General features: G+C 36.1%; 1 protein-coding gene across 1 annotated transcript; it reads left to right on the top strand.

Moving 5' to 3' along the window:
• Positions 1 to 674: 674 nt before the first annotated feature.
• Rab14 (RAB14, member RAS oncogene family) lies at positions 675 to 23,647 on the top strand. Its single transcript, XM_046451737.2, has 8 exons — positions 675 to 799; positions 9,314 to 9,372; positions 10,259 to 10,312; positions 12,031 to 12,208; positions 16,004 to 16,070; positions 19,646 to 19,733; positions 20,085 to 20,115; positions 21,366 to 23,647. Exons 2-8 carry the CDS (start codon positions 9,321 to 9,323, stop codon positions 21,541 to 21,543), a joined length of 648 nt encoding a protein of 215 aa, XP_046307693.1. The 5' UTR covers positions 675 to 799; positions 9,314 to 9,320; the 3' UTR covers positions 21,544 to 23,647.
• Positions 23,648 to 23,851: the final 204 nt, after the last annotated feature.

The raw sequence follows: 23,851 nt of genomic DNA, 5'->3' as shown, positions 1-23,851 counted from the left end.
AGCTGTATAATCTTAGACATATGGGTTGATCAATGTGAGCCTCAGTTTAGCCACCGATAAAATGGGGAGATGTTTCTGGGATTGTTGGTCAGGGACTAGTCTGCCTCGTTCACAGCTGTATACAAAACAATAGTACATACATGTTAAAAGAATGCAGTAAATGCATTCTTAGGACAGTGGCCAGTACACAGCTAGGCTCCAGATAAGTGGTGGCTGCCGGCGTTCAAAATTGTGGAAAAGTCTCCTCGCGCAACAGCCGTAGGGATCTGAGACGCAGACGCACCCCAGCTGATTCCACGCAAACCTGCGCTGTAAGTTCCCCGAGAGGCGAAGACACGCGACTGCGCTTGCGCATCAGTGTTTTCCCCCCGCCCCTTCAGTCGCGAGGCTAGTGGGGCGGGCCTCGGCGGCAGCGCGACTAGTAAAAAGGGGAGGACCGAGGAAGGGGCGTGGCCAGCGGCCCGACCTCCACAACCCTCTTCCGGGCTCCGCCGGCTGCGCGCGCATCCTCCCCCCTTCTTTTGTGGTCCGGCCCATTGCGAGGGTGACAGGAAACCCTGTGCAGGGAGCGCCGCCATCTTGGACCAGCCCGAGGTAGATCCTGAGGGAGCCGCAAGAGCAGTCGCCGCCGTCACCGCTGCTGCCGCGGGCGCGTCTGCACCTCTTGGCCCGCCAGCCTACCTGCCGGGGCCTCGGCCGACCGCCCCCACCCCCTCTCCTGTCGCTGCCGCCCTCCTCTTCCTCGTCCTGACGCCCCCCTCCCGCCCGGAAAGCTGCCCAGCCACCAGCAACCCCCCAGGTAACCCAGGCCTTCCGCAGTGTCCGTCCGGTCCAGGCCTCCTCGTCTGGTCCTTGCAAGGGGCGGCGGCGGCGGCGGCGGGCGGCGCCCGGGCCCTGCCCCGCAGGCCGCGGCGAGCCCGGGTCGGCGGAGGGCGCCGCGACGCCGGCCTGACAGGACGCGTGCGGGGGCGCAGGTGTCCCCCGCGCCGCCCGGACCCCCTCGTGCTGCCCGCCGGCGCAGGGCTCCGGGCGTGCGGGGAAGGGTGTGTTCCGCCTGGTCTTCCCCGCCTCCCGGGTAGACCCGCGGCTCCCGCAGGCCCCTCTCCCGCCGCCTGTCCCCGCGGCTGCAGGCCTCCCCCGCAGTGTTTACCCACGCGAGCCGCGCCGCCGGCACCCAAGAGCCCCAGACGTGGCATTCACGCCCCAGAGGCCGCATCTGGCCCCGAGTACAAAAGGCAGCAGCAGCCCGCAGTCTCGCCGGTGTCTTGGACTAGCTCCCGCGTCCTTGTCGATGTGGGCAGCCGGTCTAGACCCTGCTGGGGACGCGGTTGTGGGTCCGTGCTTGCCGGGTTCTGGATTTGGTGAGCCCCTGTGAGGCTCAGAACCGACATAGCATCTAGAAATGTCGAAGAAAAAAAGTTTTGGCTAGAATTTTAAAAAAGAAGATGGAACAAGAACGCTTTGAGGATTTGCACTCTCCTGTGTGCCGGCACAGAGAGGGATCTTCAGATGTGTTTATCCGGCCTGGTGTAGTCCTTGGAGATAGGTTGTATCGTCCCCATTTTACAGGCGTGGAAACTGAGGCCTGAAATTGTGAGGTAGCTGGCTAACGGTGTACCAACAGACTGGTTTCTCCCCACATGGTGGCTGGTGCTCTCTGAATTACACCCCAGGTTAGACCAGAGACCCTGCCTGGTCATGTCTGACGACTGAATTTCTTTTTTCCTGTGTTTGCTCCAGATGATAACTGATTACCCTTTTATGACTAAAGTCTATCAGGTCAGCTGGTACACGGCCAAATCCTCATTCTCACAGACCTTGGAGGAGATATGCAGGTTTCCATTTTGTTTGAAGAAGCACTTTCCCAGAAGGCAGGTGTTTTCCTGGTGGTCCCACAGCAAGTGTCAAGAGCTCAGATTTGAACTCTGGAAAAGTTTTACTATTCATTTCATTACTGACCCAACTACCTTTTTTTTTATTCTGGTGAGGTTATTGAGGACAAACTTGACCTTGCAATAATCCAAGTTCTACCTCTCCCTCAAGCCTTTCCAAATTTTTCTTCAGAGATCTGCTTTGGTGATTTTACTTGGTCATGCCTTGAAGGATGTACTAGCTAAGGTTTTGGAGTCGGCTTGCCTAGGGTTCCCACTTCAGTGTTGTCCCTATCTATAAAAGGAATAATTGTACCTACCTTTTAGAGTTGTTTCAGGATTAAGTGGGATTTAAGGAAAGCCCTTAGCACATTGCTTGACATAGTGTCCCAGTGCCTGCAACTTTGCCATGCCTGTAGTGGGTGTGTAATATCTGTTGAATGAATGAGAGGAGCAAGGCTTTAGAGAGCCAGATAGTTCCACTTCTAAAAGAGTGGGCTTAAATCCTGGCTTTGCATCCAGTAGTATATAAACATGAGTATATCATTTCTCTGACATAGTTTCCTTATTTATAAAATGATTTTTTTAAGATTAGAGATTGTTTATAAAGTAGTTGGGATATAATAAGTACTCAGTAAATGGTACTAATTATAAAGATATAAAGCTTAGATTCTGATATATTAAAAATTCCTTGGTTATGTGCTTACATGAATATGGTATAATGAATTCCACTATTATGTATAATTATAATGCGCTAGTAAAAAATTCCTTGGAATTAAAACCATATTTTCACTTTTTATATTTCATATTAAGTTTTAATATTAATAATATTACTAATTATTAAAATTAATAAATTGTAAACTTCAAATATGCAACAGAATTGAGTGTTCTTACAAGTAAGTCTGTAAGCATCAAATATTTTTGCATAATCTTAGTAAGATATGTAAGATATAATGCTAAAACTGATACTATAGGGAGACAGTTAAAAATGTTTCAAGCTTTTTTTTTTTTTAATGTGGTTGAAAGTGTTAGTGGCATCTGCCCTAAGTCCAGTGACTTGGGAGGCTAAGACTGGAGAATCATAAGTACCAGGCCAGCTTCAGCAATTTAGCAAGACCCTCTCTCAGAAAATTGAAAAAGATTGGGGATGTAGCTCAATGGTAAAGCAGTCCTGGGTTTAATCTCCAATACAAAAACAAAAACAAGTGTCAGCCATGGTAGGAAAAAGCAGTTTACAAACAGATTAGAGATAGTTATATTTTACTTTTTAAGACTTTTTTTAGACAATTTTAAAGTATACAAAGTAGAATAATATATCATCAGTAAACATTTCACTGTTACTAGTCCTTTTAAGCTCTAATAGCAAGTACAGAATTTTGTCTCTTGGTTGTTAAGTTTTTCTATGAATAAAGGTACTACTTTACTTCCTATTCGGCAGTATACCATAATTAGCTGAAATTTCTTGACACTTTAAGTGATCCAGTTATTATAATCCTTCACATTTAATTAACTATTTTGTGAAAAGTGAGATTTTTTTATTTTTTTGTTTTTAAAGTGGGCCTCCAAGGATTACTTTCAGAAGTTGTAATACTGTAGCAGAAAGGAAATGGACTACTTATTTTAATTAGATTGTTATTAACTGCAGAAGTTTTGTGTCCATCTGACTTATAGTCAAGTAAGCATTCCACTTGAGTGGGCCTATAAGTAAATCAGAATACTCTGTTCTTGAACTCCATGAAGGCAGAGGCAGTGTTGTCATTTTTGATCATTACTATATTGTCAAATCCTAGCACAATGTTTTATGTTCAGTAGATAATATTTTCATAATGAGATCACAAAAGCAGTCCATCTTGGTGCCTCTTTAAAGCAAAATTCTTACTTATTGGAATAAACAAACAAATAAAAAATCCTGAGCAATGAGGGTATGAAAGACTTCAGATCACCAGGAATATTTAGTGGGTTGCTTTTTCCCTGCTGTCTTGAATCAGTTATGTAAAAGTTTTACAGTAATATCATATGTTCTAAGAAGTATAAAATGGTATATAATAGTGTGAAAGACAGTGCATAAACACAGTAGGGAGTTAAACTATTAAAAAATGAAAAATCCTCTGCTCTTGGTGTTGGTTTTTTATTTGGGGCTGATCATATGATTGGCTTCTTAGGATGCTCCCAGTACTATGAATAAATTCAGAAACAGTGTTGGAAATGATACTTATCAATTTTCAGTACTTTGTGTACTTTAGAACATATTACCAAATGAAATAGAGTGTTTTTTGTTATGTTATACTGCAGGGATGTTTAAGGTTTATAATTTTCCTCTTTGCCTTTTATTCTCTCAGCCTATATATTCTTTCATTTTCACATTTGATGTTTATTTTCTTGAGTATGTGTGTGTCCGAAAATTAGGTATGCTTAATCTTTACTACTCAAAACTCTGCAGCATTTTTAACAAAATCATCAACATATTTCCAGATTAATGCATGTAAGTATAACTGTTTTTTAAACTGAATGCATATTATTTTGTAGTACAGGTGTACTTTATTCAGCCATTTCCTTGTTGATGGGAATATTTAAGATTGTTTCCAGTTTTTTGCTGTAAAAATGGTGCATTAAATGTAATACACTCCTAGCTTTATGAACTGAAGTTTTTGTTTCTATAGGATATTTTCAAGTGGATTTGTGGACCAAAGGATGATTTGGATTATTTTGAAGATATTTAAATATACTGATAACTTTACAAAAGGATGGCATTTCAGAATTCCACAAGCTGTATGAATCTAACTTCACATGTACCTGCGCATTGCAAAACTAGTCATTTGTATAATTAGGAAGGTGTCTGATTCAGTTAATGAAGATCATGTATTCTTTTGGCACAACAGTAATGTTAATATGGAAATATGTTCGTGATTTTTGTTAACGTGGAAGAAAAACATGTTGTGTGTTTTATTTATGACCTTAACAATAGTATGTTTTATATTCAAGATACAAAGCTGAGAAATCCTTTGTTAAAGCTGAATTAAGCAAAATGTCTTAAGAGGGGTCATTTGACTACATGGAACAACAATTGGGGTTTGTTTTAGTAAACATTTCTCATGACAGCTGTCTACCTATGTATGCTAGGGAAACCATGGCTTTGGAATCAGGCCTGGGTTCAAGTTTTAGTTCTACCTTTGTAACACTGGCTAAATTAGTAGATTATATCCTCAATTTCTTGGAATTTTTCAATGTCGATAATGATTCTACTAGAGTTGTGAGAGTTAACGATTTATGTAAGACAGTATAGGGAAAAGTAATGCAAATCATCATGTGGTTTACTCTCACATGCTCTCTTAGGAAACTTTGTAAAGTAGGTAAATTATAATGACTGCTAATATTACTGTTCATTTGTACCTACAAATTTTTATCACAACACATCTTTTGAATGTGATTATTTCGTACTTTTTACTCACAATATTAAATTAGGACCCAGTGAGAAAGCTCTGTGTCCTAAAGCAACACCACTGAGTTTCTCATAACTGTGTGGAAGAGGCAGGAATATGTAGTGGTTAAAGAGGGATCTCTGCAGTCAAAACAGTGCCAAATTCAGTCTTGTCTTGTCCATTTAAACTGTGGTCTGGACGTGTTATTGACTTACTGCAACTATTTTCTCATTTGTAAAATGAGAGATAATAGTACCTGTCTTGTAAGGCTAGTAGTAAAGATTAAGTGAAATCACATATAAAATGTTTAGTATATTGCTTGGTACATGTTCTATACCCAGTAAATGGTAACTGTAACAATCGTGTTTGTTAGTTTACACATTGTTCATCATGTATTTAATGATGTTTGTTGTCTGAATTGTCATTTTTTTTTCCTTGTAAATCAAAGGCCACTAGGTGTGGTGGCCCACTCCTTTAATCCCAACTGCTTGGGAGGCCAAGGCAGGAGGATTGTAAGTTTGAGGCCAGTTTTGGCAACTTAGTGAGGCCCTGTCTCAAAATAAAAAGGGTTGGGGATGTAGCTCAGTGGTAGAGCACTTGCTAATGGTAAAACCCTGGTTTAAGTCCCTATCAACACACACAAAATCAGAAGCATTAAAGGAGGTCTTATCTGCTTGTCATCTTTATTCAAATGCTATAAAAGGAAGTGCCTTTTAGTCACATCAGGAGTTGTATACAAATTATAGAATATTACTAAGTTTTTTAAAAAAATATTTTTAGTTATAAATGGACACAATACCTTTATTTTATTTATTTATGTGGTGCTGGGATCGAATCCAGTGCCTCACCCATGCTAGGCAAGTACTCTATAACTGAGCACAACCCCAGTCCCCCAAGTTTGTTTGTTTGTTTGTTTTTTAATTAGTAGAAGTTGTAGTGTTGAGTGGACTTCTTTTTTCAGAGTATTTGAACTAGACCAACATTTCTTGGTCCCCTTTTGGACCTTTAAGTTCTCAAAAGGTAAAGCAAGAGCACTTCTTTTTAAAAAAATATTTTCATAGTTATAAATGGACAGAATGCCTTTTATCTATCTCTGTCTATCTGTCTATTTATATGTGGTGCTAAGGATCAAACCTAGTGCCTCACACATGCTAGGCCAGCACTCTGCTACTGAGCTCCAGCCCCAGCCCCAGCCCCAGCCCCGCAAATAAATAAAATAAAGGGCAGATTTTCCCCTTCCAAAGCTAGACAAAAATATAGTTTTCACCAATCAATTCTAAGTTTCATGTTTAAGAAATGAGGCTGAGAAATCCTTTGTTAAAGTAATACTAAGTGTATTTAAAAAGGTCCCTTGAATGTAGTTCTAGTGTAAATACATAGTTGACTGAATATAAGCTATTGGAATGTATTTAAACTAACCAGTTTTTTTTTTTTTTTTAACCTTAGAGTAAAAAAGGAAGGGCATGTTGCATCAGTAGCTACAGTGTTCTGCCTCCTTTTTTTCTATAGAAATTAGTAAGTTTGAATAGTTTTCCACTAATTCTGCTTTTAGGTTTGCTTGTTTATTTAAAGAAACTTGAGCCCCCAAATTGCATGGTGAAGTAGAGGCAAAGAAAAGTGCTATATTCAATCTGGAGTAGTGATTATTTTGTTTGGAAATTGTTTATACTACATTGATTTTTCTAATTAACATTCTCAATTTATTATCTTTGTAGATATTTAATTAATGAATATTTAGATATTTAATGTTTTGTTTGATAATTAGCAGGTACACAAATTAGTACAACTAGAATTGGATTATAATTTAATGATTAGTCTTTAGAGCATTTGAGGTAGAAATTGGGATTGTTAGAGGCATAGGTTTGTGTGTGTGTGTGTGTGTCTCACCCGCACGCTCTGTGCTGGGTATTGAACCCAGGTCCTTATACCTGCTAAATCTGTGCTCTACCACTGAGTTACAGCCCCAACCCCTGTAATTTTAATACAGTAAAATAGATGAAGCAAAGTATATATAGATGTAACTTTTAGAAGATGTATAGAAAATCAAGGGAAGGAGTACCAGAGAAACAGTAATTCAAAGGTAACTAATTACTTTTACTCAAGTTCAAGTAGGGGAAGAAGAGTGTAGGAGTTAAAAATTAATTAGAATAAAAGTGTACTCTTTTCATGGAGAAGAGAAGTAATGCAGGTTAGGAAGTTAATAACCTTTAAAAACCATTTTTAATGCAAGAGATTTTTTTTGTGTTTAGTATCTGGTTCAGAGATCTGGTGAATAATCCAGACCAAGTTCAGCCTCAAGACCAAGTTTTTTTTTTAAAAAAGTATTAAGTCCCTAATGGCTGGAAAAGAGATGGAAAGTCATGTTGTTCAGAATCAGAATTAAATCTAACTAGAAAAACTCCCTTTCCTGACAGAACTGGTTAAGGGAGTTTTCTATGATGTAGAAGACTGATTGTAAATGTGTTACAACATGCCAGGCTGTAATGGGGAGCAAGGAATCTGCTTGTGTGAATGTAAATGTATATAGCTAAATGGGAAGGCGACTATACTGTGTGAAGTGATTGTTTAATAATTTACTGTATTTAAGAACTTTCTCTTCCTTGATAATTCACTTACTGTAAATATTCTGTGTGCTGGTTAAGATTTGTTATTTATGTAGAAATTTTATTTGAAGCATGGTAAAGTGTTGATTTCAATAAAGGAATTTCTCCAATAATATCAGCTATCTTGCTTGTATAATTTGATATTGACCAGTACAGTAAAAATCAAATTAAAAAATATATATAAGCCAAAATTTTAAAAATGGGTTAAATTTTGATATTTATATATAATTTTTGTCTTTCCATGAGCTGAAAACTGATGAAAATAAACTTTTATTGGAAGTTACTGCCATTATTAGAACTTATCCCTTGTTTCTCTACCACCAGCACAGTGTCTGACATGTTTGAGGCACATGTGAATTGTTTGGAGAACTTTTGTTGTCATTGTTGAGATGGCATTTCACTATGTTGCCCAGGCTGGTTTTGAATTCCTGAGCTCAAGCAGTCTCCAAATTCAGCCTCTTGAATAACTGGGACTATTAGGTGGTGCCACCACACCCTGCTGAGAATTTTTTTTTTTTTGTAAGTTGTTAAAATTGGAAACTAATTAGAGTTCTTTAGGTTAAGTCTGTCTGAAGATAATGAATGGGCTGTGACCTTTTGAAATATATATATGTGTGTGTGTGTGTGTACATATATTTATGTGTGTGTATATATACACACACACACATATATATATATATACACACACACACACACACATATAAACTTTGAAATTTTACAAGCATAAGTACAATTTTCTAGTAATATTTTTCAGCATTTATAGTATTATTTCTTCAGGCCCCTACTATATTGTTAATCTGCAAGTCCTGTGGTGAATCATATGAAATTGCCAATGATGATGTCCTCCTTTTAAAAATAAAATAATACAGGAACCACATTTTCATGGGATTCAATATAATCTGATGTCAATTTGATTTGAAAATCATGTGATTGCTCTTTGGATGCTCTGCTATTGATTTAGAGTAGAGGATAAAACTTATTTTGTGTTTATTTTTTATCATTCTGTTTAGAATCACAATTCTGAATAAGTACACTACCTGTAACTTACTTGATCTATTAACAAGGGAGGGGATGTTAAGGAAAAGGGGACTATTTTTAGAGATTTTTGTTGGAAATTTTCCAGAGTAACATTTCTTTTTTGATATTCCTAAAGTGAAATACTGGAGTTTTTTGGGTGTATTCTCATATTTCTGTGAATAATGCATGAGAATGTTAAAGTACTATTCATTGAAGAGAACTTGTATGTATTGATCATTTGTGAAGTGAATTTTACTGACTTATCGTAACCAATATTTTGTTTGTATTCAGTATACTTTATTTTATATATATCTTTACCTATGTCTTTTTAAAGGCTTGCAATGATCAGTTTGGATAACGTGTATTTTTCCTTCTGCAGTAACACAGTTTTCTTTGTTTTTAGTGCCACCATGGCAACTGCACCATACAACTACTCTTACATCTTTAAATATATTATTATTGGTAAGTTTGCTTAACTTATACTCTTATCCTTAAAGCATTAATATACAAACATTTATGTACTAATATGTAACACTCCAGAAGAAATAAGCTCTTTTCTCACTTTGGAACTAAAAGCTTCTTTAATAAAGATAAATGTACCTTTTGCATTGTGGCCTAGATACTTTTGTAGTACAGTGCTGAGTACGTAGTGTAGTGATTTTGGTTGTTCTTGAGGGCTACCTGAAAGATTGTTAATACTAGGAATGAGGAATGAGATTAATTTCCTAGTAGTATTGAAATATTCTAAAGATTACTTGAAAATTCTGATATCCCCCTGGATTCCAAAAATTGATAGCGAACATTGTTGATTCAGAATAATTTCTGTAACACATAAAATATATTGCTGTAGTATAGCCAGGAATGAGATTTATTCTGTTGTGGTTTTTATGTAATATAAATTCTTTTCTTTTGTCATTCTATAAGAAATAAAAAATGTGAGATAAGACACAGGATCTAGTCAGTCAAGCTTCCAAAATTCAGTTTGTTATTTCTGCTTATTATGTTTCCTCATTTGTTACTCCTTTGCTTCTGTGTGTTTGTTAAGGGGTTAAAAAAAAAAAAAAACACCCAAACTTTGATACAGCTCACAGTAACATTTCATAATTTTGCTGGTAAAGTTGGTGGCTCACTGTTAACATAATAAATGTATAACCAAATTCTGTCACTGCTAAAGGTTGGAACTAGTCAGTGAAAATGTACGTACACATATTTTTAATCCATTGTAAAGAAGGAAAAGCGTCTCAGAAACTTGTGATATGGTAAGAGACATAAGAATCATTGCATATGATGATATTATAAAACTGAGAAATGTAATTGCCATCTTAAACTTTTTTTTTTTTTTAAACAGGGGACATGGGAGTAGGAAAATCTTGCTTGCTTCATCAGTTTACAGAAAAAAAATGTAAGTTCAATATGTGAAGTAAAACTTTAGTATTTAGTTGTAGATGGACACAATAAATTTATTTTTATGTGGTGCTGAGGATTGAACACACGTGCGAGGTGGGCGCTCTACCACTGAGCTACAGCCCCAGCCTTTTAGGAGCTTTCTTTATTGTTACATTTCTACATTTTTAAAAACTTGAGTCATTTTCAGTGTACTTTATGAATTAAATATAACTTTCCCTATATTCACACTTTTGTCTTTAGGTGCAGTGATTTCTTTTTTTAATTTAGATAAAATGAAATATATTATTACCAGTATGTTTTGAGTATTGGTTTTTGTTTTTCTACGGTTCTGGGAATTGATCCCAGTGCTTTGAGCTAGGCAGGCACTCTGTACACTGAGTTACACCCCGGCCCAGAGTGTTAATTTTTATATGTGGTATATTCTGACTCACGTTTAGATTTCTTGGTGGCAAAAATGTTATTTTAAAAAAATGCATAGAATAATGTTGGGCTGGGGCTGTGGCTCAAGCGGTAGCACACTCGCCTGGCATGCGCGGGTTGCTGGGTTCGATCCTCAGCACCAATAAAAATAAAATAAAGATATTGTGTCCACCGAAAACTAAAAAATAAATATTAAAAAAATTCTCTCTCTTTAAAAAAAAAAGATGCTAGAACAATGTCAAATTTAAATAATCTTATTCTTTGACTCTGTTGTAGAAATTGATTATCTTATTGTACATTTGCTGCATATATTTCATTTGTTAACTAATTAGTAGATTTGAAATACTTAAAATGGAGTTTTCTGTATTTATGACCAGTTGATAAGATTCAGAGTACAACTCTCATTTTAGGTGATAGGAGAAGGGGCCAATTTGTTGTGATTGATATGCTAAACATAAGTGAAATTGTTTGTGTATGTTGAAGTCATTTCTATAGCATTTTTGTGCTACTAACCACAGAGATTTGATGTAACATTTTATGAAGTGTCCATTCAATTGTGCAATTGTACCAGAATAGTGAGTTTAGGTTTTAAGCGGCCTAATAATAAGGGAAAGGACTTGTACTATTGGCTTAGATATATGTAACTTGTTAGTGTATAATTATAAGTATGTATTAAATGTGATGATTTTGTTTGAGACACTGATAATATTTTCCAGGGTAAAAATTTGTTTGATTAGTGACACCTAGAGTCCTAAAATCTTTGATTTTTTTTTTAAACGGAGTAATGATTGTCAGATGGCTAAATAGTATAATTTTGGCATTATGAAGGATTTATTAAAAATCTTATTTGTACTTAGCAGATTCTTTTAGTCCAGGGGGTCAGCAAACAGTAGCTAGTGGGCTAAATCCAATTACTGCCTATTTTTTGAAATAGGATGTTATTGGAACACAACCCTGTCTATTTTACATAGTCTGTTGTTTTTTTTTGTTTTTTTTTTTGCTTCAGAGGCAGATTTGGGTAGTTGTGACAGAGACCTTTTGGCCTACAAAACTTAAAAATTCGATTGTTTGGTTCTTTCCAGAAGTTTGCTGACCCTTATACTAGTTCATTCTCATTTGACTTCTAGTTCTTTGCTTTCCCCGCCTTACCCCGCAACCCTCCAGTGGTAGAATTAGTCTAGAGCCTATAAGTATTAGCAAGTCTTTTGATTATTCAGTGGATTTTCCCCAGTAGTCTAAATTTGAAGTTTTCTGAAAGTTGGGATATTATATTTTTTTCCCCCTCCCTAACAGTTATGGCTGATTGTCCTCACACAATTGGTGTTGAATTTGGTACAAGAATAATTGAAGTTAGTGGCCAAAAAATCAAACTGCAGATTTGGGATACAGCAGGACAGGAGCGGTTTAGAGCTGTTACACGAAGCTACTACAGAGGAGCTGCGGGTGCACTTATGGTGTATGATATCACTAGGTAAGAGGTGAATAACTTTTCAACCTTCATACTTGGGAATAGAAATTTACTTTGGGAAATGTGGTTTCTTTATTATTGATTTAGGCATTCTTTAGTTTGTAGTTGGATGACTAAATGAATGTATTTGGTTTTACAACTTAAGTTGCTGTCTACAACTTGATATAACTTTTTTTTTTTTCTGGAAGTTGGTACGATTGAAGAAAACTTTAGGAGATGGTGGGTGGAGCTAATTGAAGAATACAGTTCTGAAAAGCAGCATGAGTTGAATTATTTAAGAAGAAATGATTATATTTGAAGCTTTGTTCTTTCACTTCAGTAGAAAGCAAGCAAGTCTTGAGGAGTTACTTTATTCAGCCTCTGTGTTAAAATTTACGCCTTCTGAAAATAAGGCCAAAGATTTAAATATACAGTTTTGCTAATCCAGCATGATAGATTGCAAGTGGTTCTTATGCTAGCATCTGAAGGGGAAAAGGTGCTATTTTGAAATATATAGCATTTTTTTTTTGACATTTAGGTGGTGATTTATGTATAATACTTCAGTATTTAATTGTTCATTTACTTAAATTCTTTTTTGTCCTAACATGGATTGAAGTGACTTAAATACTACATGCAGCAGGATTAAATTTATATCAACATGGCTATTTCTGGAAACTCAAGGCACTTGATATAAAGTAGCAAAACTGGACTGTAAGGTTTACTTTGGAGAACATGGAAAACTATGCTGTTTGTCTCCCGTAAGCTAGAAAATGAACTGGATCACCTTTCATGTTGATGCAAAGCACCAATCAAAAGCAGCGTGACTCTCTTTTTTTAGGGGGTAGAGATAGGTGAGTGGGACCAAGTGATAATTACTTTGAAGCATATTTCTGTTTAGGAAATGCTTTATACTATTTCCTTATGTAGAGTTGCAGTGTACATTAGCATATTAAGACCTTGAGAAATTCTTCAGTAATGAAATTCCTTACTGTTTAACTTTGTTTAATTTGGTGTTTCCTACGTTTATTTTATTGAGGAACACACACTGTGGGAAATGCTGCCTTAGAATAAAGATGGTGTCTAATTATAATTGTAGTACAAAAGTCTCAGTAAATTTCTACAACTGGGTGGTCTCAGGGAAAATCAGTAAAATAAGCCTTACTGCTCTTTCTTTTAGTCAGGTAGTTGATAACATGATCAGTAAATGGTATTGTATAAGACTATTTAAAAACCTGTCTGTGTAGAACTGTCTCATTAAAAATGCCATGCATTATTAATAAATTTAAATATGGTGATTTATACTTAAAATGTAATTTATATTTAAAATATTTTTGCTTTTAAACATCTTTTAAACATATAAGTAAAATATGTCTATTTAAATCATTGAAAGTAGTTCAGGTAGAAACAACAGAAATGTTCATCAACTGATGAATGGGTAAATATAATATCGCATATCCACACAATAGACTGCTTTTCAGCTATAAAAACAAATGAAGTACTTACACGAGCTACCTGAGGATCAACCTTGAAAAACATTATGCTAAGTGAAAGTAACTAGACAAGAAGGCCACATATTAGGTGGTACCATTTATGAAATACCCAGAATAGGCGGATCCACAGACATGGAAGATTGCCAGGGCCTAGGGAGTTGCTGGGGGTGGTGGTGGTAGGGTTCTCTTTGGGATCATGTAAATCTTCTAGAATTAGATAATAGTAATCAGTGCCCAATTTTGAATATATGAAAAATAACAATTATATACTTTAAAAGGGTAAGCTTTATGGTGATTGTATTTCAATATTAACTGTTACAGATAAAAGATACTTCAGGCTTTACATAATGCTTTCTTGACTGACACTTTATAGTGACATTGATGTTGGAGTCATGATACCAGTTTACCTCCCAGTTTTTCTATTATTAATACTTTACTGAGACTTAATTCTTGGCATTAACTGTAATTGTTACAGGATACCTTTCTAAATTGAGAGCAGAGCTTATCATGGCAGTTGTTTTGCCAAATCAGTTTTGATATATATCTAATGTCCACCTTAAAGCTAGGAATTTTTAGCACTTCTTTTTAGTGTTAGTACCACCAGTTAATTTTATATCTTTATTCATAGATATAAAATTATAGTGAATTATCTGAATCATTGGCAGAAGTGAAGGTGCACATAAATAATATGATTTACATGATCTTGATGCTACATATTTTAATGCTTTATTTTAGTCAGGTAGTTGGTAACATGATCAGTAAATGGTATTGTATAAGACTATTTAAAAACCTGTCTGTATAGAACTGTAGGTTTTTCTTTTTACCAGAGTGGTGGCAGTTTATAACAATTCACTCTTCCTGTCAGCTTTGAAATTTTAAAATTCATCGAAATCAGAATAAGTATGTTTGGACTTATTTATCATTTGTGTAAGAAGTAAAACATCCCTGTTGTGTGAAGTCATGATATGCTGGTACTGCAAATATTGAGCAGTGGTAAGGCTTGTACTTTTTGAAAGTGATATTTGACCATTGTTTACTTACAACATTTTAAACCATTAAGAAAAAGGTGCTGTCTTGATATGTGACATCATTTTTTGACGTTTAGGTGGTGATTTATGTATAATTTGAGATAGTACAAGAAAAGAAAAATACCTGAGTAAGGAATTTTTTTTTTACTTTCCATTGGGGAAAGAGTAAATATTTGAAATAATGAATACTTCTGAGCACTGGCAGCTAGAGATCATGGAATATATTCGCAAGGCAAACCTCAGAAACACTTTAAGGACACATGGTATGTGTGAAAGGGTTGTAGATCTTGACCTGTATCCTTATGGCCTTCTCTTTCCTTACATGTCAGATGGGTGAGATGGGATTAATGTTCTGAGTCTAGAAATCATAAACATTTTTAACTTCATAAAGGTTATCTTCTTTAGTAAGTTTTACTCTGTATAATATTGTACATTACAAATTTTCTTTAGCAATGGGGTTACATTCTGATACTTCCTTGTATGTTGAAAATATCAGTCAAAAATGCATGTAATATTCTGGTAAACCTTTAGTAAAATCAAGTTGAAGCATCATAAGTTGGAGACCATCTGTATTTGGATTTGCTTGCTATTGTGGGGCCAACTTGGCTAGAGCAAAGTAGCCTATGAATTTTTAAACTTTTGCTTGGAGAAAGAGAAATAGGACAGTTTGAATCTGGAAATGCTGCCAGGTTAAAAAAAAATGCAAAGTTAGGTTAAACTTCCTTTCTGATATCTGGGAACTTAAATTTCTAGTCACGTGTACTAAATACCCTTTTAAAGCCAGTTTTTATGCTTTATAATTAGCATACTCTTTGAATTATTACTAAAATAAATTACATACCATCTTACACTGTGATTTCTTGGTTTCTAATTGAAAATTAAAATGCAGAAATGTTTTTCTATTGAACGTGTCACTGTCTAGGCATTTTGGTATTACATTGTGTCCATTTTGTGATTGAAAATCTGGATAATTTCAAAATAATTTTAGTTTTGACTTCAGATTGTTCCATGCTTGCTTATTGGTTTGTTTATGGATGTACTTTTAAGTATAAATAATTTGATTCTGACATGTCATTAACATAGTTGTCGGATGTTATTTATTTATAAATAATGAGTTTAGCTAGATTTTTAAAAAATCATATGGTTGTATTTCATAACCATTCTTCATAGTAACTACCTAGTCAAAATAAAAATACTGACTAAAGTATATACTTTAAATATTTGCCAAATTTTCTTTTTTTTTTCTGTTTAAATGGTAGTTGTATGTGGAAGTCAACAAATTTAAACTTTAATTTTTGCAGAAGAAGTACATATAACCACTTAAGCAGCTGGTTGACAGATGCAAGGAATCTCACCAATCCAAATACTGTAAGTTAAATGACATCTTACTATAAAGAAAAGTTAAGATCTAAGCTAATCCAAACAGGAAAGCCTTTTACTGGTGAGATTTTTGTATTTGGGTATTAGGAATGAGATTTTTTGTTGTTGTGGTGCTGAGGATCAAATCCAGAGCCTCATGCATGCTAGGCAAGTGTGCTACCAATGAGCTATACCCCCAGCCCCAAGAATCTTTAGATTAACTGAAAACTTAATATTTTTTCCAGTTCTAATTGCTCCAGGTTTTCCATTTTATTATAATTGGTTTTTGTTCATGTTTGTGGTTTAAAAAAATGAAAGTTATGAATGGGGTGGTGATTTCATGTCAGTTGGAGACTATGAAATCTTCAATTTTAAAAGGGATGCCTGCATTTGTTTTGTATAATGTTGCCATTGGAGAAAACTGGGCACAATATATAAGAGATCTGTGTTATTTAACTGGATGTGAATCTACAGTTATTTGAATATTAGCATGCTTTAAAAAACCAGTTTCTTAACCAGACTGAGAAGATATTTATTGAGATTTTTAAAGCCAGCCATCTAAACTCTAGTATACAAGGATAAACAAACATATTCTTAACAAAAGAGGTTATAGTCTAACAGGGAAGCGACAGGTATATAGATAACTATATTGAAAAGCAGACTGAAAAATGAAATAGAAAATAGGGTGGCATAGTGTTGGGGAGTCTAGGATGAACAGTGCCTTCTGGAGAAACCAGCTTTGCAAAGGTATGGTGTGTAAGCAGGGCCTTGAGTAAGTTTCACTAATTTCTGTGGAAGGTTTTCCAGGAACAATGAGGAGAAGGACACTGAGCTGTGACTGGAAGGCCTGTGTCTCACTTAACTTTGTATGTCCACCATCTAGCAGAGGCCTGGTTCCATAAATATGTAATCAGTAGTGAGATTAGCTTTTATGATGGAACAGGAGTTTAACCATAATTGAAAGTTAACATTGTATGCCTATTATGCTAGAGACTGTACCTGGAACTTTTATTTTCATTATTATGTTGGTATATATATACAATCTGTAGATGAATGTTGGTAGGAGCTTTATTTACAATAGCCCAAAACTGGAAGCAATCTAGCTAATGTGCTCAGGATGGAACCCAGTACTTCACATGTGCTAGGCAACCAGTCTACCACTGAGCCACAACCTCACTGATACAGGCAACAGCTTGGATGGCTGTCAAGGATAGTATGCAGAGTAAAAGACAATTTCAAAAGGTTACATATTATATCTTCCATTTGTAACATTATCAAAATGATGAAATTGTAGAGATGGAAAAACAGATGAGTGGTTGCCAGTGTTAGGGATGAGGTGTGAGAGTAGTTCTTTCAGTGATGGAACGGTTCTATATCCTGATTGTTGTGACAAATCTATACCTGTGATAAAATACATAGAATCACACACACATGCACAGCCATACATGAGAGCATTTAAAAATTGACATTTAAGAGCTGTAGATTGTACCATGTCACTTTGCTGATTTTAAGAGAATGCTGTAGTTACATAAGTTGCTACCATCGGGGAAGCTTGGTGAAAGATACACAGGACCTCTCTTTTTGCTGTGACTTTACAGTTATTTCAAATAAAATGTTAAAGATACTCATTTTAGAAGGTCCATGGAGGCATGTAGTAAACAAATTAGCCATGTCCTTCCTGTCTCTTTTATAACCACAGTCTAACCAGATCTTCAAAAGAAAAAAAAAAATCTCTATTTTTTGATGTCCAGCTCATAAATTCCATTTTCTATAAAGTTGCCTTTGGATTTTATGTAAAAGTTATATATATTTTCTCATTTTGTTGCCAGTATGTTCTATACCTCTGTTATTAGCATTCCATGTGCGTCCCCTCTCAGTAAGGTGGGAAGCCTGCTTTTGAAATTCTTAAGTAATTGGGAAGGAAGTGGTATTCCTCCCTCCTCACCTCCCATGAAGCCAGGGTGTTTTCTTTGTTTGTTTTTTAAAATACTTTTTAATTGCTGATGGGCCTTTATTTATTTATATGTGGTGCTGAGAATTGAACCCAGTGCCTCACACGTTAGGCAATGCTTTACCACTGAGCCACAACCCTAGCCCTGTTTTCCTTGTTTTGAGTACCATTATTTTATTCTTTAAAAGACCAGTGGACTGTATGTTAGGATATTTTTTCCTTCTGAGTGGGCATTTGTTTATTGAATGAAGAATGTTTACTTTTGTTGTACTGCTTGACTAATGTCCTTGCAGAAGATTGAAAGTGTAAAAGAGCCAGGTACTGTAATTTCACATGAAAAAGGTGGAAGGTGGAAGCACCTTTTAGTTGAAACCATATCTGGATTACTATACCTGTATGGAAAGGGAAAGGAGGGGGGAGATTTTGATGTCCGAAATAAGCTTTTACACACATACAGTTGATCCATAAATCTTCCCTTCTTTGCCCCATGGAAAGGCCCAAACCGTTGACTGTTTCCAAGACTACACACTTTTTTCTTAAAGCTTTGCAGAGCTTTCTTTAACTTTGGCATAACTTTACTTTGTATAGATGGTTCCAAATGGAAGATTATAGGTGTGTGATATTTTGCCCTGGACTGGAACCCATAGCATTAGAACCCTGATTCTCATTCTCAGCTGCCCCCGTGGCAACACACAAGACATTTGTGTTTACCTGCTATGAACTTAGTCTTGCCTAGAGATAGTGTAGGTAGGACAGTCTTTGTCCATAGGTCACAATGAGAGTTTCCTACTTGGTTCTAACATCCTACTACCACTGACTTAGTAGCTTTTGGCAAGTTCCTTTACCTTATTTGGGCTCTAATTTCCTTACCTGTCACTTGAAGGAGTTGAACTAGTGGTTTTTAAACTTTCTGAGAGTCCCAAAACCTTTCATATATATATAAAAATAAATGTGTGTGTGTGTGGGGGTGTATGTATGGGATTTATTAATCTTACTCAAATAGATGTTGTTCTAGACCAGAAGTCACATCCAACCCACAGTCTAGTTTTGAATGGTTTGCAAAGCTAAGGATGCTTTTACATTTTTCAGGGGTTAATAGAAAACAAAAACAGCAAAGAAGAATATGCAGGCCAGGCACGATGGCACATGTCTGTAATCCCAGTGGCTTGGGAGGTTGAGGCAAGAGGATTGAAAGTTCAAAGGCAGCTTCAGCAACTTAGCAAAGTCCTAAGCAACTTAGTGAGACCCTTTCTCAAAAGAAAAAAACAAAATGGGCTGGGGATGTGGCTTAGTGGTTGGTTAAGTGCCTCTGGGTTCAATCCCTGGTACAAAAAAACAAAACAAAACAAAAAAAACAGGTGGAGACTATATGGGGTCTACAAACTTGAAAAATACACTACCTTTTCTTCACAGAAAGCTTGTCAAGCTTTGGCCTGTGTGACTGCTAAGGTCTTTCTTCTTACTAATGTCTTTATGATACTGTAGACCTGCCTGATGGTATTGCTAGTACTTGGTTGCCTTTTTTGGACCCAGTTTTTTGTTCTGTCAAGATTTGGGGGGGTTTCAGAATTTGCATGGTTGGTTTAAATGGTTTCTTTTGTTTTAAGATGTCTTTCTTTTGATTACAAATTAGGTAATAATTCTCATAGGAAATAAAGCAGATTTGGAGGCACAGAGAGATGTTACATACGAAGAAGCCAAACAGTTTGCTGAAGAAAATGGTGGGTTTCTTTTTAACACTTAATGATTATACTTGGGAGAATTTCTGAGAAAAGGTGGGATTTTGATATTGCAGATTATTTGACAAATTTTCAAAAATTCAGACTGCTCAAAAATCTCAAGAATGAGGGAATAAAGTGTGTGCAGAAGCTTGTATGAAATTCATTTTAGGAGCAGTTCAATTGATTAGAAATATTAAGATAACCCCAATCAAAACTATACATTTTTTTGTACAGTAACTACAGGAGGAATACTGACAGCTGATGGGAAAACTTACTCAGATGTTACTGAAGAGAAACACTCTTGTGAGTTAGTTTGAAATGTCCTAATTATAGTCTCAATTTTATTTTTAGGCTTATTGTTCCTTGAAGCAAGTGCAAAAACGTAAGTATAGTTGAAATGTTGATTATGTTTCAGTTATACTGTTTCTCAAAGTAGAACCATGTATACAAAAAGTGTATAATATATACACACATGTACATATACAAATAACATATCCATGTAATATGTGTACGTGTGTGTTTGTGCGGGTGCTGCTGGGGATTGAACCTAGGGCTTTGTGTGTGCTAGGCAAGCACTCTACCACTAAAGCTACATCACCAGTTCCACGTGTAGTTTTTAATGACGGGAAGAACAGTAAGCAAACATACTTCCCATTTCACATTTAAAAATAAGGTGAATTTTTATTACTTAAAAAATTATTTCTTAATTGTTCCCATTGGTAACCCAGTTTAATAAATGAAACTGTTTATATTCCAAAAGTTTTGTTGGACTTTCACAACAGGAATTTGGCATATTGGATGCAGTCTTGGCTAATTTGTTCATATAATACTTATGATTATGTTAAAAAGCATGATACTGTGTATGTGGGTTGTACTGAGATTTAACCTGGGGGGCTCTAACACTAGGCTACAGCCCTAGCATCACCACCAGGCTGCCCTGGAACTTGGAATTCTCTTGCCTCAGCCTCCTGAGGCATTGGGATTACAGGCCTGCACCATTGTGCCAGACTGGAAATATTGTCTAAAAATGATCATTTCTAATTGTTCTTCCATGAATCCTTGTACTCCCAATCAGAGTTCTTTATTTATTAAGCCAAAAAGTCTTTCAAGTGATGAGTAGAGGGTAGCTTATTTTTGTTTAGTCTTACATTTGATTCTTTTAGTCTCAAAAGATTGAAAAATGTGAACATGGCTAAGCATGTTACCATCATATGATAAAAACAGGACACAGTCCATACTTACACTTGTTTGATCAGACAGTGTAAATCTTGGAATCCTATTCAGCATGTTTGGAGAAATTTCCATTTGTATTTGGAGTATCCTGTCTGTTGTCACAGAAATGGCCTCTCATCCATCATGTTCTATGTTACGTGTACCATTTTAGTAATAATTAGAACATGTGTAATGACCTGATACAGTTTGTAGAAATAGCTTTTAGTATGTTTTTTCACTTTCCACCAGAAATATCTTCCCACATTCTCTTAGTCCAGTCAAGTGATCTCTTATTAAATGACACTGGCTAAGTTGAAGATATCATGGTAGTTGACTGAAGGGTAGCAAAAAAGTCAGTGTATAATGTGTTACCTGTAGAAATCTATGGTTCTTGAATAAAAATTGTTAATTGCCTCTTAGGGGAGAGAACGTAGAAGATGCTTTCCTTGAGGCTGCCAAGAAAATCTATCAGAACATTCAGGATGGAAGCCTGGATCTGAATGCTGCCGAATCCGGTGTACAACACAAACCGTCAGCCCCGCAGGGAGGCCGGCTAACCAGTGAGCCCCAACCTCAGAGAGAAGGCTGTGGCTGCTAGTGACCTCTTTGCTGTGGCCCCTCATTTGACCTTTCACCTCTGTCTGTTGGAAGCAGTACTTTTTACTGCCACGTTGTCTTCTGTACATCTTACTGGGTTTAATTAAAAAAAAAAAAAACAAAGAAAAAAAACAACTCTGTTGTAAAAACAGTTTAACACAATACTAAACTGCTAAACAACTAGATGTAATCAGGTTATCAAAGGCAAGTAGAGTAATAAATCTCTCCTGCATGGTAAATCTAGACTTTTTTTTCCCTCCTCGATTGTCTTTGTGATAGATATGTCACCAATATATGATTTAAACTGAGCACTGATGCTGGACTTGATGATTTTTACCTTCCCTCTTTGGCAAGGCATTGTCTCACTGTACGGTTTAATTTGCTGATATCTTCAGCCTTTCTCCCTCACTTTGACTGTTTGTCTGTTGCAACCATTGCTGTGAAATGACTTCTGATGGTAGAGAAGGGGTTCTACAACTGCTTTTGTTTTGTTGGATAAATTCCCTGTTGTCAGGTGGCATTTTTCTTGATGAGTTTTGCTTCTGTCTTAGCCTTGCACAGGGAGAAATATCCATTTATCTTTTCTCTCATGCTTAATAGCTTTATCTCTCTTTTTTTTTTACACACCATTTATCCTTTTCTCTTTAACAGAAAGTAAATATGTATAAAATTTGAAGGAACCGAACTAACAATACATCCTGTGTATATTATTTTAATGAAGAAAATAAATTGATTACTGGCATTGGAACAGTATAAAATACCAGTTTGTACAGTATGACCTGTATGTGACCATGTTACTCCCTGCCATTTCACACAAGGAAATAGACACAACTGCAGTTCACAAGTAATACTGGCTCCACCCCTTGGTGCTGGCAGTGTTTGGGGACATTATGCTGGAAAGAGCTCCTAGCGTCAGCAGATTTAACACTAGCAGATTCTGTTCCATCTTTGCACTGTGGCTTACCTGCTGATTTTCTTAACTGTTCTTGTGCAATCGACAATGTGCTAACCTGCTTTTCTCTTTTTGTAAACATTTTGCATTACGGGCTGCATTCTTGCCTTACTGTATAGAAAAAGAAAAAAGGCTGGGTTTATTATTGCACATTTTAAGCTTTTATATCTTTATCTTCTTGGAATGGTCGAGATTGTGAACCAAATAGCCAGAACCATAGGTCTGCTGTTAAGGGATTTTAAATTGTGCATTTTTAACACCACAGTGAAATGGGATTATCCCTTGTGTTCATAGTGGGAGGGGCTAGTTTATGTCATGTTGGCATAAATCATTTTGTAAAAGGGAAAGTGTTTCTAATGGTGTTTCAGTGTTTGTGCTGATACAAAGTAAGTTATTACTTTGCACTAGGTGGTTTGGCCACTGAAAGAATACATATTTTAAGAGAAACAATCTTCCTTCTTTAGAAAACTGTTTTCCTAAGTTCTTCACTTCTGTTGATTGCTTTTTAATTGAGTTTATGGTTCAGTGGCTGGGGATTGAGAAGTTACTGGAAGTGTAGGATAGGTAAACCTGAGCATATTATATAAAATGCGCTCAGCTCAACTGCTGTGTTTTAAATACACATTTTAAATCCCTATTTACAGACACTAACGTAAAGTTACATCTTTCTGGGCTATAAACCTGTCATAGTTCCAGAGTATTGTATAGTCAATGTTAAATAAAAGCCAAAACTGGAATGTGCAGAAAAATAGGATTTGGTTTATTTGTGGACTCATTTTTATTTTTGTCTCTGCTAAACTTTTTTAAGGAGATTCCTGGAGTGGATTGGGATATTCTGTTAGGCTTACAGTGGTCCATTTTGCTTACACTGTTGCATCACAAGGGATTTGCCCAGGGACCATGACCTGCTGGTGTGTGTAAATATTTACAAAAACAAAACAAACCACCTACTGGGATATAAGGTAGCAATCACAAACTAAAGACTCCTTGTTTAGGTGCAATACCCTGATTCCCAAAGTTAGTTACAGTGGGTCTTAATTGTTTTTGTGACAGAAGGATTTATTCAGACTGCTGTACTCTTCATTTGATGTAACAAAATGCTATTAATCTAAATATTTGTAAATAAAGTACCTGTATCTAGATTAAATTAAAATTGGTTGCATTATTTTCTGAACTATAATAGGATTTATTTTCTTCAGGTCAATGGTTTTTTGATGTTTAAGTGTTCAGTTTTTATTGCATAACTGTGCTTATTCATTGTATGAAGAGGTCTACATATAAAACCACATCAATAAGTAATTGAGCTAGTTTTGTCCTAATATTTACATAACCCTTGGATTATTTTCATTGACCTTCA

The sequence above is a fragment of the Marmota monax genome, unplaced genomic scaffold (assembly GCF_021218885.2).
Source record: "Marmota monax isolate L192 unplaced genomic scaffold, Marmota_monax_Labrador192_F-V1.1 WCK01_AAM20220418_F8-fsc00020, whole genome shotgun sequence".
Classification (NCBI taxonomy): domain Eukaryota; kingdom Metazoa; phylum Chordata; class Mammalia; order Rodentia; family Sciuridae; genus Marmota; species Marmota monax.
This window is presented reverse-complemented; position numbering and strand designations above follow the sequence as displayed.